Raw genomic sequence first — 17,215 nt, 5'->3', positions numbered from 1 at the left:
TCTTTATTTAGTTTGATAAGAAAGTGTGTCTAAATGGAGTCTTAAGTTTTGTAGTGTCATATGACTAAGGGAGGAGTAGTTTCCCATTTAATACCCATCATAGTTGAGTATTCTTTACTGTTAGGTAGGTTAGTTAGTTACAAGTCCAGTTAGTTGTCCACATCCATTGGAACCTGTGTATATACAAGGACTGAGTGGAGAAGGATACCAGTATGTCAGGTGTGCCTGGGACAGAACAGTATGGTTGTTAGCTTGCTGCCATGTTGTCTCTATCTAAGTATCATACTGACTTAAGACTCACTGACCCTTTCCTCCCTCTTCCATGGTGATTTGTGCTTGTTCTATAGGACTGAAGCCATACCAATGTCCTGAGTGTGAGTACTGCACCAACCGGGCTGACGCACTGCGTGTACACCGGGAGACACGGCACAGAGAGGCACGGGCTTTCATGTGTGAGCAGTGTGGCAAGGCATTCAAGACACGCTTCCTGCTGCGTACCCACCTCCGAAAACACAGTGAGGCCAAGCCCTATGTTTGCAATGTTTGCCACCGTGCTTTCCGCTGGGCTGCTGGACTGCGACATCATGCTCTTACCCATACCGATCGCCACCCATTCTTCTGCCGCCTCTGCAGCTACAAGGCCAAGCAAAAGTTCCAGGTGGTCAAGCATGTGCGTAGGCACCACCCTGACCAGGCTGACCCCAACCAGGGTGTTGGCAAAGACCCTACCACTCCGACAGTGCATCTACATGATGTGAAGCTGGAAGATCCCAGTCCTCCTGCTCCTCCCACTCCCCCTACTGGACCTGAGGGCTGAGGCCCTTCCTCACCTCTGGTGTAGGAAGAACATATAGTCCAAGATATGCAAACTGGAACTATAGCTAGCCTGAGGAACTTAGGAACTGAGGGAGGACTGGCTTTGGGATGTCAGTGTGGCTGGAACACACTCTCCACCCTTGGGACCCTATGAAATCAACAGTTATATAAAAGATAGGCTTGGACTAAAGCATTGACTTCTTGAGTAGTACTATGGTTGACCTGTGACTTAATTTCCAGCGTCCACCATTGTTGCATCAGAGGCCCTGGCTGTAAGGGCTTTGTTTTTTTCTCTCCATCATCTCTTTCCTTTTTACTGCTTCAAATTCTATTTTCTTTCACCATTTTCTAAACAGTTGTACTTAATTGCATGTGTCCTTGTGCCTAGTGCTCTGTAACGCATGTAAACAGAAGATTACCAGTTTAACAGACCTGTTTGGATCCCTGTCCTACGTTCCTGGGTTGTCGTCTGCGTTTGCCCTCTCTCTTCCTGGGCCTCTGTCCTTTGTCTCTTCCACCTCAAAGCAGCTGTGAAACAGACCTGGATCACCTGTGCAGGCTTGCTCTTCCCTTGCTTCTGGTTTCAAGCTCTTATTTGTCAGCAGAGGATCCTTGCTTATTCTGCTTCTTCCCAGAAACAGCTTTCATCAGCAGTTGGAAGACTCGCTCGGCATCATCATCAGAGAGTACAAGCATCGAGGCGGTGTAAAGGCCTAACCAGGCAAGGCTATGCTCCCTGCCTGCTTTCGCCCCATTCCTTATAAGCTTCTCCTCCATTCCCTTCTTAGGCAGCACAAAGAGGAGAGCCTTTAGAAACTTGGTTTCTCTGCACCGCAAGCCCCCCCCCCCCACTTCCCCTTCTTGCCCAACAATGACACACCATACAAGAGCCAAATCGGACAGAGAAGCTCTATTTAGACCAGCTAAGGAGCAGCGGTCCAGAGGGGACTCAGGGCTGTACATTGTTCTCTAGAGTCATAGTTTTGAGTCAGGCATTCTTCCTCAACCTTTGCCGGCAACCTTGATCATTCATTGTTCCTTTGGCTGGCTCTGGATTTTGAGGAAGTTGTAGGTTGGAAAGGATTGTGCATCTGTAGATTGTTCTTCGAGGCCCTCCCTGTGTTTCTAGTCAGATGGTAGGAAAGATTAACAGAGAATCTGAGAATGGGACTAAGCCTAGGGCAAGAATAAGAATTCTAGCATAAGAGTGCACAAAAGGGGGAAGGGCAGGAAAGACTAGAAGAAAGATCAGATTTGCTTAATAAGGGCAAGGTATGCTGGTCAGAGCAGCTCACGCCTTTAAATGCCAGCACTCTGGAGCAGAGGCAGATCTCTTGAGTTTGGGGCTAGCCTGGTCTATATAGTGAGTTCTAGGACAGCCTAGGCTACATAGTAAGACACTGTCTTAGGGGAACAGGGGTGGGGGACAAGGCAATTTAGTACCTTGACATCTAAAGCCAGTGTATCTATCCACTCTTGCTGTGGCACACCCACCTCAGGGCTCATCCATACCCAGGTCTTCCTGCATGCAGGTGTACACAAAGATGGAAGCTGGACGGAGGCTAGTGCCGTCTCTGGAGAGCAAGGGTACATGTCGGTAACCTGGAAATGGGCAGAAGAGTCGAATCAGGAAGGGGGCCACAGTTGGGATATTGGCCAAGAGTTCAAGCTTTGTCTCACCTTGTTTCATGCAAGTCCAAGGCAGGGTGTATTGGCCAATAAAGCTATTTCGGGATTTCCTGCTATAATCCTTTACCACAAAACGCAACATAGCAAGTTCGGGTACCTGGAGCCGGAAATAGAATGTCTCCCCCCAGTATGGATTAATACCTGAAATGGAGATAGGAATAAAAGAACAGACTGACCATCTTCATTAGACCCATACTGAAGTGATTACCCTGCATTCTCGTTTAATTTAGATGCCAATCAGTATTTTATAAGAGAAGACACAGGTGCAATATAACAGAAGCAGGGGCTAAAGAAATTGCCCAGAAGTTAAAAGCACTTGCTCCTTTTCAAGAGGGCTTGAGTTCGGTTCCCAGAACCCATGCCTGATGGATCATAGCTGCCTATAACGCAGTCCAAGGAATCTGATGCCCTCGTTTGGCCACTGTGGGCACATGCAGGTGGTGCTTACACATACACATTAAAAAAAAATCTTTAAAAATAAAAAGCATAAGAACTTTTGCCAATTTGTAAGGGAGAGCCAGGATTCCCTGGATGATTTCACTTTGTCTCCCATGAGGGTGCAGAGTCCCATGGACTAGACCAAATGACCAAATGGAGGACAAAACAGAAAGCAATCAGCAGTCTGGACTGATCCTTCCCCATGCCCAAGCTCACCATTGTTCTCCACACGGCTGGTCTCATGCTCCTTTGTGTCTTGGGGAACACCATAGAGTTCTACTTTCACCAGCGGATCCACAACGGTTGTCTCTTTGGTTTTGTCCACTTTGGGGAGTTGTTGCCCACTGATCACCTGTAACCGGGACACGAACTTCCTGAGTCTCTGCTTAGCGCAGCCTTTTGTCACCCAGCCCTCACACTTCTAAGAAGACAGGACTTGCACTAGAGCTTCATAGTTTGCAAAATCTTGCATAGATAGTGTATTCTAGTTTCCAACCTAGAATTTTAAAGGCTTGAAAGTAGGCACACTAATTACAATTCTTACTCTGCACCAGGAATTGTAAATACTTCTTTTTATTTATTTATTATTATTTATTTACATTTCAAATGCTATCCCGAAAGTTCCCTATACCCCCCGCCCCTGCTCCCCTACCCACCCACTCCCACTACTTGGCCCTGGCCTTCCCCTGTGCTGGGTCATATAAAATTGTAAATACTTTTCAACGGCTCACAACCCTTTTAGGCAGGTTATAGAGAATTACCCCTATCACAGTGATGATTTTACTGAGGTTACAAGTTAAGGAGCTTGTCCAATGTTGCACAACTAGAAAGTGATTTGAAACTCATCAGTTGGCTTCAAAGTCTGCAACTGAGTCAGGGTATCTTCCCTCTTGATTTATTTGAGACAGCCTCACTATATAGTGCTGGCCTGGGATTAAGGGTGTATGCTACCATTCCTAGTAGAGAATTCTCAACCAATTAAACTGTCGTGTTGAGCCACCCCACCCACTGTTATACCCATACACACTTCTACTCCAGCTATTCCAGGTTCTTCTCAACAGTTTCTGTCATACCTGGACTACAAGGATCTGGGCCTTATAAAGACTAATGGGCCTCTCGGGATTGAATGAACTCTGGGTATCTCTCAGGAATTCTGGCTTCAGCACATAGCCAGAGCCACCATTCTGGCGGAAGAGCCCATCACAGATGTCCATTGCACTTCCTGCAGTCTGCATATTCATAGCCACTGAGAATCCCAGGGGAAGAAAAAAGAAAGTCACCTTGGGAGCTGAATATGACGGTACATACTTGTAAACCCAGCACTCAGGAGGCAGAGGCAGGAGGACTCCCACAAGGTCAACACTATCCTAGTCTACACATCAAGCCCCAGCCAGGGCTATATATCCTATTTCTCCTCCCCCCACTTCTCCCTCCCTTCTCCCTCTCTCCTTCCCTTCCCCTCCCCCTCCTACTCTCGATTTCATATATATACACACTATTTTTTTTCTGTGTCTCACACACATACACCTACGTGTGTGTGTGTGTGTTTGTGTGCGTGTGTGTATTACATGCATACACACATCCTCCTTGGCCTTCTAGCCCCCTTTTCAGGAGATTTAGAGTGTAGTAGGTATAAAGATGCTTATTGTAGTTAGGCAGCACACTTGGAACACTGAGGATGGACAGTTTGAAACCAGCTTTGGCTATACAATGGAGCATGGTCCTCAAATCAGTGCCCGCTGGAAACTCTCCAATAGATAGGACCACACTTCTCACCTTTTTCCCCCTAGTACTTCAAAAAATTTCCCTAACCTCCACAGCCATTTTTTTGTAGGGAATTACCTCCCATCAGCTGATTCTCCACTCCCTTCCTCCCTGCCCCTGCTGCCTCCTCACCCATCTGGCAGCCTACATTCCAGTGTTCCTGGGGGTTAAAGTTGGATGAATCTGTCCTCAGACCACTGGGATACACGCGGCATAACTGTCTGGCATTGTGCTGTACAAACTCGTTGCCTGTAAAAGGGTGTAGAGAAGGAGATGGAAGTTCTGTCTCTAAGGTGGTTTCTCCCACTTCCCTGGTCCCAAGGACCCTTTCCACTTACTTCACTACCCTTGAGATCTGAGGCTGGCTCCAGAAAGGTGACCACCTCCCCCAGATGTTCTTCTCCCTAGAGCCTTGTGCCCACGCTTCATAAACCTTTTCCTTTGTGGGCTGATGACATAACTTAGTCAAGTGCTTGCCTAGCAGGCATAAAGCCCTGGGTTTGCACTGCCCAAACTGGAAATGGTGGCACCAGAACTTGGAAGGTAGAAACAAGAGGATCAGAAGGTCAACCTGCTCTAAATTTCTGAACTCAGTCTCTCTATTGCTGCCTTGCTCTGTTTCAGGGACTTACCTTCCTGCCTGTTACCCATCCCACTTTTCTCCTGACCTGCCTCCTTGATGAGGTTCTTGGCCTTGGACTCAGAAAAGGATGAAATGTCATAGATGTGGTAGTTTTCTTTGGAATGAGTGAAGCTGCAGAAGGGGACAGTCCTCAAGTAGACAACCAGGGCAGATAGGTCTGGGCACAAGATGGTTGTGGAACTCGAGAGAAGAAACTGGACAGGAAGATGGTATTGATTTTAACATGGTCTGGAGAGAGAGAAGAAGCTAGTGGCCATTCAACCTGAGCCTCTGCCCTCTGCCTCCCCACTGCAGTCTCCCCCCTGCCTCACCTTCTTTGACAAGAGAATGGACTCAGGAATGGAACTAGGAGCCTGGGCCATAACATGACCACAAATAAGCAGACAAGACATCGGACACGTCATAACCTGGGGGTGAGGATGGGAATAAAGGCAGTCTTGCATATACTGCTCAGATCAGTTTCAATTCTGAGTTTGGAAGGTAATTTCTATACTACATCTGGGGTAAAGAGTCTTTATTATTTTTAAACAAAGAGGCATCAGTCTCCCTACCTCTCTTAAAAAACAAATAAACAATAATCATCTTCGGTCAACATGTATACATGATCCTTGCATGGTGGTGCATGCCTTTAATCCCAGCACTCAAGAGTCAGAGACAGGCAGATCTCTATGTTTGAACCTAGCATGGTCTTGATAAGGAGGTTCAGGTCACCCAAAGATACATATCGAGACTGCCTCAAAAGACAAAGCGCATGAATCCAGTCACATATGTCAAAGTATGATGGTCACAAAATCCACACCTGCAAGGATCTGAGGACTCCAGAGCTTTGGATTTATCTCCTGAATTCCCATCGTCATCCCTAAACATGACAACAGACTTAAACACCACAGCCTCAGAACAGGATAAGTCATAAGTCAGCTGAGGAAGCCATGCAAGTGCACAAGAGAGAAATGCAGACTTCACACCTGGACCGTGGAGGTCCCGCTAACAGTACCTTTTCTCACTTGGCCTCCCCCCATTTGGATTGCTCCTCCTCACAAGTATCCTTTCCAAAACATTTTCTCTAACTAATCCATTATAGATGAGACTGAAGGCACAGCAATCAGTGGCCCAGTAACTTCTATTCAAGCAATAAAATAGCTACACACACAGAGAGAGAGAGAGAGAGAGACAGAGAGAGAGACAGAGAGACAGACAGAGACAGACAAGTGGCATTCAGATTTGCCTTTAAGGAGTTTGTGAAGAACAAAGTTGTGTCCAGAGTCACTTAACTCCTTCATCCCTCCCTGCACCCTTGTCTTCTTTCTTGAACTTTCCTCCTTGCCCATCAGAATCTATTTACCCTACCTGAAACACCCCATGCCACTTGGACCCAGGAGAGAACCAAGCAGGGGTTTCAACTAGGGAGGTTCTAAATGTATTCATTTTGAATAAGAAGCTTTTGTCTAAGATTTCGTGATCCATGAAGTTAGGAAGCCACTACAATACAGGTGTAGACAGCAATAGATAATGCACAATATTGCTACAGATGGTATAATGCATAGTGATTCAGTAGAGGCCTCTTTGAGAGGAAAGAGCATTTATTTTTTCTTCCTTGGCTGTCCACCCTGGCTGGCTCTAGACTCTTCAGAAACAGGCCCTCCGCCTGTAATGCATGATCACCAAACGCCATTACAAAAGAAAACGAAACCTTCCTAGACCTGACTCACCTTCTTCCTCCTCTCCTTCTTGTTCCCAGAGGCCTGCCCCTGGGACTCAGGCTGAGGTTGAGTGTCCAGCTCGGGGGAGGCTGGGTCCAGATCTGTCCCCTCATCTTTCTCCAGCTCTTCTTCTTCTTCTTCTTCTTCTTCTTCTTCTTCTTCTTCCTCCTCCTTGTCAACCTCAATTGTTCTTAATTTTTTTCCTTTCACCAAGATCTTCCCCCGAAGCTGCTAGAGGACAAAAATAGAGACATGTCTACTTGTCTGCTCAAGTTCTTCCTGAAAATAACGGAGCTCTCACCATCTCAGAAACGGAAGAAGAACGGGGGTTGTCAGAAGTTTCCCAGAGTGGGGTTGATTCCTTAAGACATCTAGTAGAGAGTCACTTATTTTCAAACAAATATATGATGTTTCTATCCATATGAAAAAAGGATCATGGGGCTGGAGAGATGGCTCAATGGTTAAGAGCACGGACTGCTCTTCCAGAGGTCCTGAGTTCAATTCCCAGCAACCACATGGTGGCTCACAACCATCTGTAATGGAATCGGATGCCCTCTTCTGGTGTGTCTGAGGACAGCTACAGTGTACTTATATATATTAAATAAATTAATTTTTTAAAAAAAGAAAAAAGGATCAATAGGCCCTCACTCATTTTACACACTGAAAATCCCCTTAAAGATTTACATATTTAAAGGACATAGGAGTATGAAGAAAGATACTGTCTCTCTCCCCTCCCGCCCCCCACTGGATGAAAACTTTTTTTTTTTTTTTTTTTTTTTTTTTGGTTTTTCGAGACAGGGTTTCTCTGTATAGCCCTGGCTGTCCTGGAACTCACTTTGTAGACCAGGCTGGCCTTGAACTCAGAAATTCCCCTGCCTCTGCCTCCGGAGTGCTAGGATTAAAGGCATATGCCACCACGCCCGGCGGATGAAAACTTTTAAATCTTTATTAGGTAATTACTATTTCCATGCAGACCCAGCCAGCTGCACTCAATGCTTGTATCCTTGACAATTTCCTTAAACGGTATCTCCAAGGAACTCAGGAATGCACAGGACAGGAAGACAGAGTAAGCTGGGGTGCGGGGGACTCTATTTTGGGTTTCCATTCTGAACCTGGAATAGACTGGTATCAAGATTTCCGGTCTTCTACGTGTTAGATGCCATGCCAAAAACCGGAGGGCCCACTGGGAGCCTGAGCTATGCAGGGCTGAGCATGGAGCAAGGGGTCCACAAGGAGTCAGACTTGAGCCCTGGCCCTTCAGACCAGTGGGAGGGCAAAGGTGTTCTGCAGCGCCACCTGGTGGCCACACATACCCATTGCTCTCCTGAATGGGTCAAAGACAGCAAATGCCTAACTAGCAAGCCTCCCTAGTTCCCACACAACCTCCAAAAACACTCCCCCAATTCTCTCCAAGCACTTAATGCCACTGTCCACCTCTATAGGGCCCAGGGATGGAGTCAGACAGCTCTTGTTTTGTTTTTTGTTTTTTGGTTTGTTTTTTTTGAACAGTGCAGTTTCAACTTAGCAGCTATGTAACCTGGGAAAGGTACTTAACATGAAAGGTACTGTTTTTTGAATAATCTTAGAAGAGTCTTTAGAGAAGACATGAATTGAGAGTTGGTCGCTCAAACCTGTAGTTCCAGCACTCCGAAGGCCTAGGCAGGTAGGACTAAATGCTAAACAGTGGCAAGCATGCTAGTACGTGCTGTAATCCCAGCACTCAAAAATCCCAGAGTAACAAAAGCCCTTCTTTTCAATATTTTCCGTTATGAAACTGGGAAGTTGCTTGCACTTACTTCTCTTCTGTTGGTTGCAGTATAATTTAGTATTTTTTTCCAGAGAGTAGTTCAGCAATAATAATCAAAATTGTCAAAATGCAATCTGTGTGTATGCTGGCTTTTAGCTCACAATGTACTAGAGACGGGCCTTGAACTCCTAATCCTCCTGATCCAAACTCCTGAATGCTGGAATCACTACATTTGGCTAAAATGTAAACTCTTTGGCCAGCACCTATACATGCCACAATGCCACCACCAATGTCATACCTAAAATGCAAACACTTTAACCTGGAAATCCAAAGACTAAATAGACAAAGCACACAAACAGGATGAAAATGATTAACAACCTAAGAGTCTGATAAATGTGTAACTGAATAAATGACAGTCCTGCATGGCGCCAGCATAAAACAGCACACTAAAGAGCTATGGAAAGGAAAAGATATGGGGCTGGGGTTGTAGTCCAGTGGATAGCGTGCTTGCCTAATATGCACAAGGGCCTGGGTTCAAGCATTGCCTAAATTTGCCATGGTGGTCCACAGTAGTCATCCCAGCACTTGAGAGGTGGAGAAAGGAGCATGAGAGGTTGGACTACCTGAGACCCTGTTTTAAAAACAACAAAAAAAGTTGGGCAGTGTGGGCTCACCACTTGGGAGGCAAAACAGGCAGATCTCTAAGTTTGAGGCTAGCCTGATCTACAGAGTGAGTTTCAGGACAGCAAGGACTGTGTGGAGAATCCGTGTCTCAAAAAAGGGGTGTGGGGGGGAAGATATTCATGAAAATATACTTATGATATGGAATGTAAAAATATGAACAGTATGCTGGGCAGGGGTGGTGTATGCCTTTAATCCCAGCACTTGGGAGGCAGGCAGATTCCTGAGTTTGAGGCCAGTCTGGTCTACAGAATGAGTTCAAGGACATCCAGAGCTACACAGAGAAACCCTGTCTCAAAAAAAAAAAAAAAAATGAGCTGGGTGGTGGTGGTGCACATCTTTAATCCCAGCACTTGAGAGGCAGAGGCAGACGGATTTCTGAGTTCAAGGCCAGCCTTGTCTACAAAGTGAGTTTCAGGACAGCCCAGGCTACACAGAGAAACCCTGTCTCGAAAAACAAACAAACAAACAAACAAACAATAATAATAATAATAGTAGTAGTAGTAGTAAATTAATATATATATATGAACAGTAATCACATTCATATCCCATTCATGATTTTTCTAATATGAATATATATATATATATATATAAATTCATATTAGAAAAAAATATATATATGTTAAAGAAATCTGGTGGTACTGGCAATCTGGCTCACTTTGCTAAGTGCTTCCCTGGCATGTCCAAAGCTCTGAGTTTGGGTGTTGTGGCACATGCCTGTAATATTAGTACTTGGGAGGTAGAGGCAGGAGGAACAGAGGTCATTCTTGGCTACGTGTAACAAATCTAAGGCCAGCCTAAGCTTCACGAGAGCCTGTCTCAAAGAGGAGGAGAAGAATCAGGAGGAGGAGGAGAAAGTGGAAGGAAGGGAGGTACTGGCAACAGCTCAGAGTGTAGCCCAGCGGCACAGCTCAGCATCAGTGAAATTTAGTGATGACTGAAACTAAATCCACTGGGCCAGTGAGATGGCTCAGGGAGTAGAGGCACTTGCTAAAAGCCTGGTGACCAGAGTCTGATCTCCAGGACCACATGGTAGATGAAGAGAACCAACTCCTGTTGACTCCTGTTGATTTCCACACTTGTGTTTTGCCATGGCACATGCACCACTGCCACCTCAAAATAAATAAATAAATAAATAAATAAATGTGATACTCTTTAAAATCTATTGATATATACTGTTATGAAAGTGGCTAGAGGGGCTGGAGAGATGGCTCAGTGGTTAAGAGCACGGACTGCTCTTCCAGAGGTCCTGAGTTCAATTCCCAGCAACCACATGGTGGCTCACAACCATCTGTAATAGGATGCACTCTTCTGGTGTGTCTGAAGACAGTGACAGTGTACTCATATACATAAAATAAATAAATAATTTTTTAAAAAAGAAAGTGGCTGGGATAATAATGGGAAAATTTTCCCTTTTTCTATATTGCTTGTAAAGTGTTATGAATTATAAACTACCAAGAAATATTAAGGGCTAGGGTCATAGCTTAGTAGAATGTTTTCCTAGAGTACTAAAGGCCTGGGCTTAATCTCCAGCACCACAGAAACTAGTGCATGCCTATAATCTTAGTACTCGGGAAGTAAAGAGAGGAAGGTCAGGAGTTCAAAGCCAGCCTTGGCTACATGAGATCTTGTCTCCACAAACGAACAAACAAAAAGAAAACAAAATCCTCACCAACAGGCATATTAAAAAGCAAGATGGGGCTGGTGAGATGGCTCAGCAGGTAAGAGCACCCAACTGCTCTTCCAAAGGTGCAGAGTTCAAACCCCAGCAACCACATGGTGGCTCTGACTCCCTCTTCTGGAGAGTCTGAAGACAGCTACAGTATACTTACATATAATAAATAAAAATAAATCTTTTAAAAAAAAAAAAAAAAAAGCAAGATGGGGCTGGAGAGATGGCTCAGCAGTTAAGAGCACCATCTGCCCTTCCAGAGGTCCTGAATTCAATTCCCAGCAACCACATGGTGGCTCACAACCATCTGTAATGGGATCTGATGTCCTCTTCTAGTGTGTCTGAAGACAGTGACAGTATACTCACATACATAAAATAAATAAATCTTAAAAAAAATAAAAAGCAAGATGACCATTCTGAAGATAGAAGGAGACAGGAATGTAGAAGAGGGAGGCACGGTGAGGTTGTGAAAGACATAGTAGAACCTGCCTGGGCTGCAGCATCCCTACCTCTGGTGAGGGCATGCTGTCAATCAGCAATCCCTCTAGGGTGTTGATCAGCAGCTGCTCTCCCAGGATCTTGGTCAGATGTTGAGCCATGGTCCTCTGCTGTTCCCAGGTGCAGTGGTTATCCAGAGACAAGATGAGAGGGTAGTCTGATGACTGGCAGAGGGGAGGAGAGGAGACATTCAGGACTATCAACTCCTATAATCTCCTTCTCCAAATCCTGGATTCCTAGGCCCCCCACTTGTAAGCTCCAATCAATATACTGATTGCTACACTCCCCCAACCCCATCATAGGGTTCTGTGAGAACTTGGATCTTAGGTCCATTCCTTGAGACATAGTCCCATCTAAGGAGCACTGCTGAGACCCTAAGTCTTATACCTATACCAAATCTGATCCAAGTCCTTCTGAGGCCTTTTCAGTCTCCAGTCTCAGTGTGGATGTCAGATTATTCCTCTAGTTATGAGTTCACAGTGTGCTTCTCATCTCTCGATTCCTGTTGTCCCTGAGCACCATTCACCCGCGTCTCTGTCCCCCTCCCCACCCTTCCCTGCATATGTAAAAAAGACAGTTTTAGAAGCAGCCACTGCAAACTATTGGCTGTTGCTAGTATGAATACTGTATGGATACTAATCATCAGTAACAAATACAATACTTAATCATAGTAATCCTTTAATATTTGTCTGATTCTTTAGAGTTAAAACAAACTTCTTTTATCAATTGGGCAGTGGTGGTGCACACCTTTAATCCCAGCACTTGGGAGGCAGAGGCAGGCAGATTTCTGAGTTCGAGGCCAGCCTGGTCTACAGAGTGAGTTCCAGGACAGCCAGGGCTACACAGAGAAGCCCTGTCTTTTTTTTTTTTTTTTCTTTTTTGGTTTTTGGATAGCCCTGGCTGTCCTGGAACTCACTTTGTAGACCAGGCTGGCCTCGAACTCAGAAATCCGCCTGCCTCTGCCTCCCGAGTGCTGGGATTAAAGGCGTGCGCCACCACGCCCAGCTAAATAAATTTTTTTTAAAAAGCCTATACTACCATAACTGGCTAAGAGTTTAAAAATATATAATAAAATAAAATAAATGAAAAACCTTTTGTCTATATCAAACTGCTTGCACTAACTGTCTGTCTGCCCTTTCAATCCTCACCAGTTCCATTTCCCTCAGACCTTCTTGTCTTTTGTAGTGTTATTCCCAACCTGGGGCTACTACCTGGAAGGCGTATTGCGCGAGTGTTGCCAGCACATCTTTGAATAGGATGCGAGAGGTCAGGGTATGCCCGTGATAAACAATGGGCTCTCCATCAGGTCCATCCCATGTGTCCACCTCCACACAGCGGCACCCCCGTTTCAAAGCCCTGCAAGAACCCCAGACCCCCAGAGGCAGAAGAGGTCAAGGTGTGATCTTCTACCTAAAGAGCCACCTCTCCCTTCTCTGAAAGAACACCACTCACTAGCACTTGCCTATCCAGACCACTTCAAGTGCTATTTCCCCAGAGACATCTCAGTCCACTGGGCCATGGCTGCAGCTCACATCTATCTCTACGTAGTCCCAGTTCATAATCCCCCCCAGCAAGCCATTACACACTACCTCACAGTATTTTCACTATTGTGGATTCTGCAGGCATGGGCCTCTTTCTCTCCAATAGGACTGAACCCAGGACACCATACACACACGCCTTACAATGTGTGCCCTTCAAGCTACCCAGTTGCTCAGTTGCCAGTGCCACATACTGCCTGACTACTCGGTCTCATCATGATTAATCACAACAATGGCAACCGCCACTTACTAGTCACTGACTGATAGCTTGTGCCCTTTAGTCTTCACAACGACCCTGACAGAATGGGCACCATAATTATCATATTTCTCAGAGAATCATTCAGAAGTTAATTAGCCCACAGAACACCCTAAGAGAGCAAGAATTTGACTAAAGTGGATTGACTCCAGAGTGGATTTCACTTTATTCTCCACCGCCTTTCCTTTAAAGCAATGGTTCTCAACCTGGGATTGTGACCCCTTTGGCAAACTATCTCCAAAATATTTACATTATGATTCATAACAGTAGCGAAATTACAGCTATGAAGTAGCAACAAAAATAATTTTACAGTTGGGAGCAACCACAGCAGGAGGAGCTGGATGAGAGGATCGAGGCATAAGGAAGGCTGAGAATGCTCCTTTAAAGCGTCCCATGTACTCTCTTAAAACAAGTATCAGGGCTCCTGAATTCTCAGACTTTCCTAGCTTGTGACAAAGGGAAGGATTCCATTTATCCCTAGGATATCATTACCTACCATTCTGCTAATGCCTAGGATGCCAAGTGTCACAGGTATCCGGGGACCCTAAGGCCGTAAGCTCTCTCTCTATCCCAACCTTTGCTATCTACCCCTTAGCTTCCCACACCGTCCATCTCATGAGCAGGTTCCCCCTCATACCACCACGTACCGTATGTATCCTTCAACGCTGCTCTGGCCGCAAAGCTGGTCCCCCAGTAAGTAGGTGTTGTGAGAGGAGTTAATGTAGTAGTGGCTCAGAGGCTGAGTCATATCCTGGTAGATAGGGAGGCAGTCACTGTTGAAGATGTTTCCATCCTTTGAGCAGAGGTACTTGAGGAAGCCATCCTTGCTCAGCACATGCAGCAATCTGCCTAGGGTGTGGAATGGTAACCACGAGAGTGAGAAGCTCTATCTAAGTGAGAGGTCCGACACACCCACAAGCCTGTTCACCAGCCCCCATCCCTTGGGGTCCTGCCCCTTAGATGCCTATTCCCAGTCAGCAGATCCCAAATGTGCCACTTATTGTATCTGCCATTTAAAACGTTCCTTCTTTGATTGGTGGCTCATTCTCTGCAAAGGACAAAGGGGATGAGGTGGTGGGGAGCTCTTCGAGGGGGGACTTGGTGGGAAAGCAGCATTTGGGATGTAAATAAAAATAATTAGTTAATTAAAAAAAAAGTTCCTTCTCACAGGCTGTTAAAGGGAACCATTAAGACAATTCTAGGACTCAGGCTTTTCTCAGCTGTCTGGCCCCACCCCATCTCTCTCTTTAAGACAGGAACTCACTAGGTAGCTCTAGCTGGTGTAGAACTTTCTATGTACACTAGACTTGCCTCAAAAACATAGAGATCTAAATGGGGTGGTAAGTACTTTCAATCTCAGCCCTTGGAAAACAGGAAGGAGGATCTAGGCTAGCCTGGTCTACATAGTGAGTTCCTAGTGAGTTCCAGGACAGCCAGAGACACATAGTGTGACCCCATCTTGGAAACAGAACACCAGCCACACAGAGATCTGTCTGCCTCTTTTTTGTGCTAGAATTGAAGGTATGTGCCACAAGGCTTTCTTTTTTTTTTTNTTTTTGGTTTTTCGAGACAGGGTTTCTCTGTGTAGCCCTGGCTGTCCTGGAACTCACTTTGTAGACCAGGCTGGCCTCGAGCTCAGAAATCCTCCTGCCTCTGCCTCCCAAGTGCTGGGATTAAAGGTGTGCGCCACCACGCCCGGCTGCCACAATGCTTTCTTTTTTCTTTTCTTTTGTTTTGTTTTCGAGACAGGGTTTCTCTGTATAGCCCTGGCTGTCCTGGAGCTCACTTTGTAGACCAGGCTGGCCTCGAACTCAGAAATCTGCCTGCCTTTGCCTCCCGAGTGCCCACAATGCTTTCTTGAGCTCACTTGCATGTTCGCTCTCTGTCTCTCTCTTTCTCACTCCATCTATTTTTTTCCTTTTTTTTTTCTTTTTTTTTTTCTTTTTCTTTTTTTCTTTTTTTTTGGTTTTTCGAGACAGGGTTTCTCTGTGTAGCCCTGGCTGTCCTGGAACTCACTTTGTAGACCAGGCAGGCCTCGAACTCAGAAATCTGCCTGCCTCTGTCTCTCAAGTGGGATTAAAGGTGTGTGCCACCACTGCCCCGCTCTCCATCCATTTTTCACTTTGTGTATGTGTACGATGTGTGTATGATGTGTGTGAAGGGGGTGCATTGCTATGGCACATGTCTGAAGGTCAGAGGACAATTTGCAAGAACCGCCTTTCTCCTTCCACCATGTGGGTCCACAGGCTCAAGCTTGGGTCATTAGGCTTGACAACGAGCACCCTGACCACTGAGTCATCTTGCCAATTATTCTGAGTGATTTCCTTTTATAAATAAAGTTTCTATCAATAAAAAAGTTTTTGCAGGACTTGGTAGTGCACACCTATAATTCCACCACTTGTAAGCAGAGGCCATAGGATTTTGACTGGGTTCAAAGGTAGCCCTGGCTATATCATGAGGTCCTACCTTTTTTTTTTTTATGGACTTAGTGAGTTTTTATTGCTTTTTTAAAATGTGCTACTTATTTATTTGTTTGTTTGTTTGTTTGTTTATTTTTACAGTCCAGTCATCATCTCTACCCTGATCTACACTCCCACAGTTCCTCATCCCATTCCTCCTCCCCGCTGTCTCTAAGATGTTCCCTCCCCAATGAAGTCCTATCTTAAAAAACTAACAGACAAAATCCTCTAGTCCAGTGTAATCCAATATAACTGTTTATGACCATGAGAATGCTCTATTCTGCATTGTTAGACACAGCAGCCCCTAGAAGCATGTATCTATGAGCACTTGATTTTAATCCATTTAAAGGTACATAGTTCTTAGAGTTCACACTTCGACACCACAGAAGTTTTTGTATCCTGATCAAAGTGCCTCTGCCTTCTTCCTCAGGCTGCACAGCTACAAGACCTGACTTATGATGAGGTGTTTGGGGGCATGCATTTGTCACTATCTTCTCAGGCTATACTCTTGCTAAGGAAATGGTCCTTTGACTCCTTCCATGGCCTCCCTGTTCTAAGCATAGACTTCACAGAGTGACAGCAATGATGAGCAGCTACTAGGCACTCACTCCTTGCACGGACATTATGTACCGCAGCTTCCTCACACAGTGAGGTTAGTACTGCAATAGAGCTGCTACAGCAAGGTAGATAGGACAGTAGACAGCTTAAGTGAAGGAACTGGAATTTGACCCAAGCAGTCTGGTGTCAGGGGCCACGCCTAGCACAACTGGACTGTGAGGTCTCACTAATTTTGTTGCAAAGAGGCTTGGTTGGAAGGTATGTGGACCTGATGCTTAGGACCAGTTCCCTTGACCTAGGTTTGACTAACCATAGAGAATGGCAGCAGTTTGGGTAGGAAGTCTCAGTTGAAGGCCCCACTTTTCAACATGATGCATTGGAATTCGGTTTACAACATGCAGACATCAGAGAACACCTCCAACTCATAACAGGTGCAATTGATGTCACTGATCCTGCTCTGGGAACAGAGGATCCAATTTTTTTCTTCTGACTTCTTCAGTCTTATTTTCTGGCTAGCATGGTTGCACACACTTGTTTGGGGGATTTTTGTTTTGTTTGGGGATGGGTTTCTCTGTGTAGCCATGACTGTCCTGGAACTCACTCTGTAGACCAGGCTGGCCTCCAACTCAGAGATCTGCCTGCCTCTGCCTCCTGAGTGCTGAATCCATCCTTCCTTCCTTCCTTCCTTCCTTCCTTCCTTCCTTCCTTCCTTCCTTCCTTCCTTCCCTCCTTCCTTCCTCCCTCCCTCCCTCCCTC

General features: G+C 45.6%; 2 protein-coding genes across 4 annotated transcripts in view; one reads left to right on the top strand and one right to left on the bottom strand.

Annotated features, from left to right (window-relative positions):
- Positions 1-2,185, top strand: part of Znf142 (zinc finger protein 142) — a 20,902-nt gene extending 18,717 nt beyond the window's left edge. For all 3 annotated transcript variants that reach the window (XM_021198518.2, XM_021198516.2, XM_029538473.1), the window contains one exon: positions 348-2,185. In XM_021198518.2, coding sequence (XP_021054177.1) covers positions 348-817 — 470 coding nt within the window. In that variant the 3' untranslated portion in view covers positions 818-2,185. The remainder of the gene's footprint in view (positions 1-347) is intronic.
- Plcd4 (phospholipase C delta 4) overlaps positions 1,850-17,215 on the bottom strand; it is a 25,586-nt gene continuing 10,220 nt past the window's right edge. Inside the window, exons 7-17 of the mRNA XM_029538476.1 lie at positions 14,090-14,291; positions 12,860-13,004; positions 11,660-11,812; positions 7,060-7,281; positions 5,662-5,757; positions 5,376-5,544; positions 4,840-4,956; positions 4,017-4,189; positions 3,160-3,295; positions 2,311-2,646; positions 1,850-1,941 (exon numbers count right to left, since the gene is read on the bottom strand). Coding sequence (XP_029394336.1) covers positions 2,312-2,646; positions 3,160-3,295; positions 4,017-4,189; positions 4,840-4,956; positions 5,376-5,544; positions 5,662-5,757; positions 7,060-7,281; positions 11,660-11,812; positions 12,860-13,004; positions 14,090-14,291 — 1,748 coding nt within the window. The 3' untranslated portion in view covers positions 1,850-1,941; position 2,311. The remainder of the gene's footprint in view (positions 1,942-2,310; positions 2,647-3,159; positions 3,296-4,016; positions 4,190-4,839; positions 4,957-5,375; positions 5,545-5,661; positions 5,758-7,059; positions 7,282-11,659; positions 11,813-12,859; positions 13,005-14,089; positions 14,292-17,215) is intronic.

The sequence above is a fragment of the Mus pahari genome, chromosome 5 (assembly GCF_900095145.1).
Source record: "Mus pahari chromosome 5, PAHARI_EIJ_v1.1, whole genome shotgun sequence".
Taxonomy (NCBI): domain Eukaryota; kingdom Metazoa; phylum Chordata; class Mammalia; order Rodentia; family Muridae; genus Mus; species Mus pahari.
This window is presented reverse-complemented; position numbering and strand designations above follow the sequence as displayed.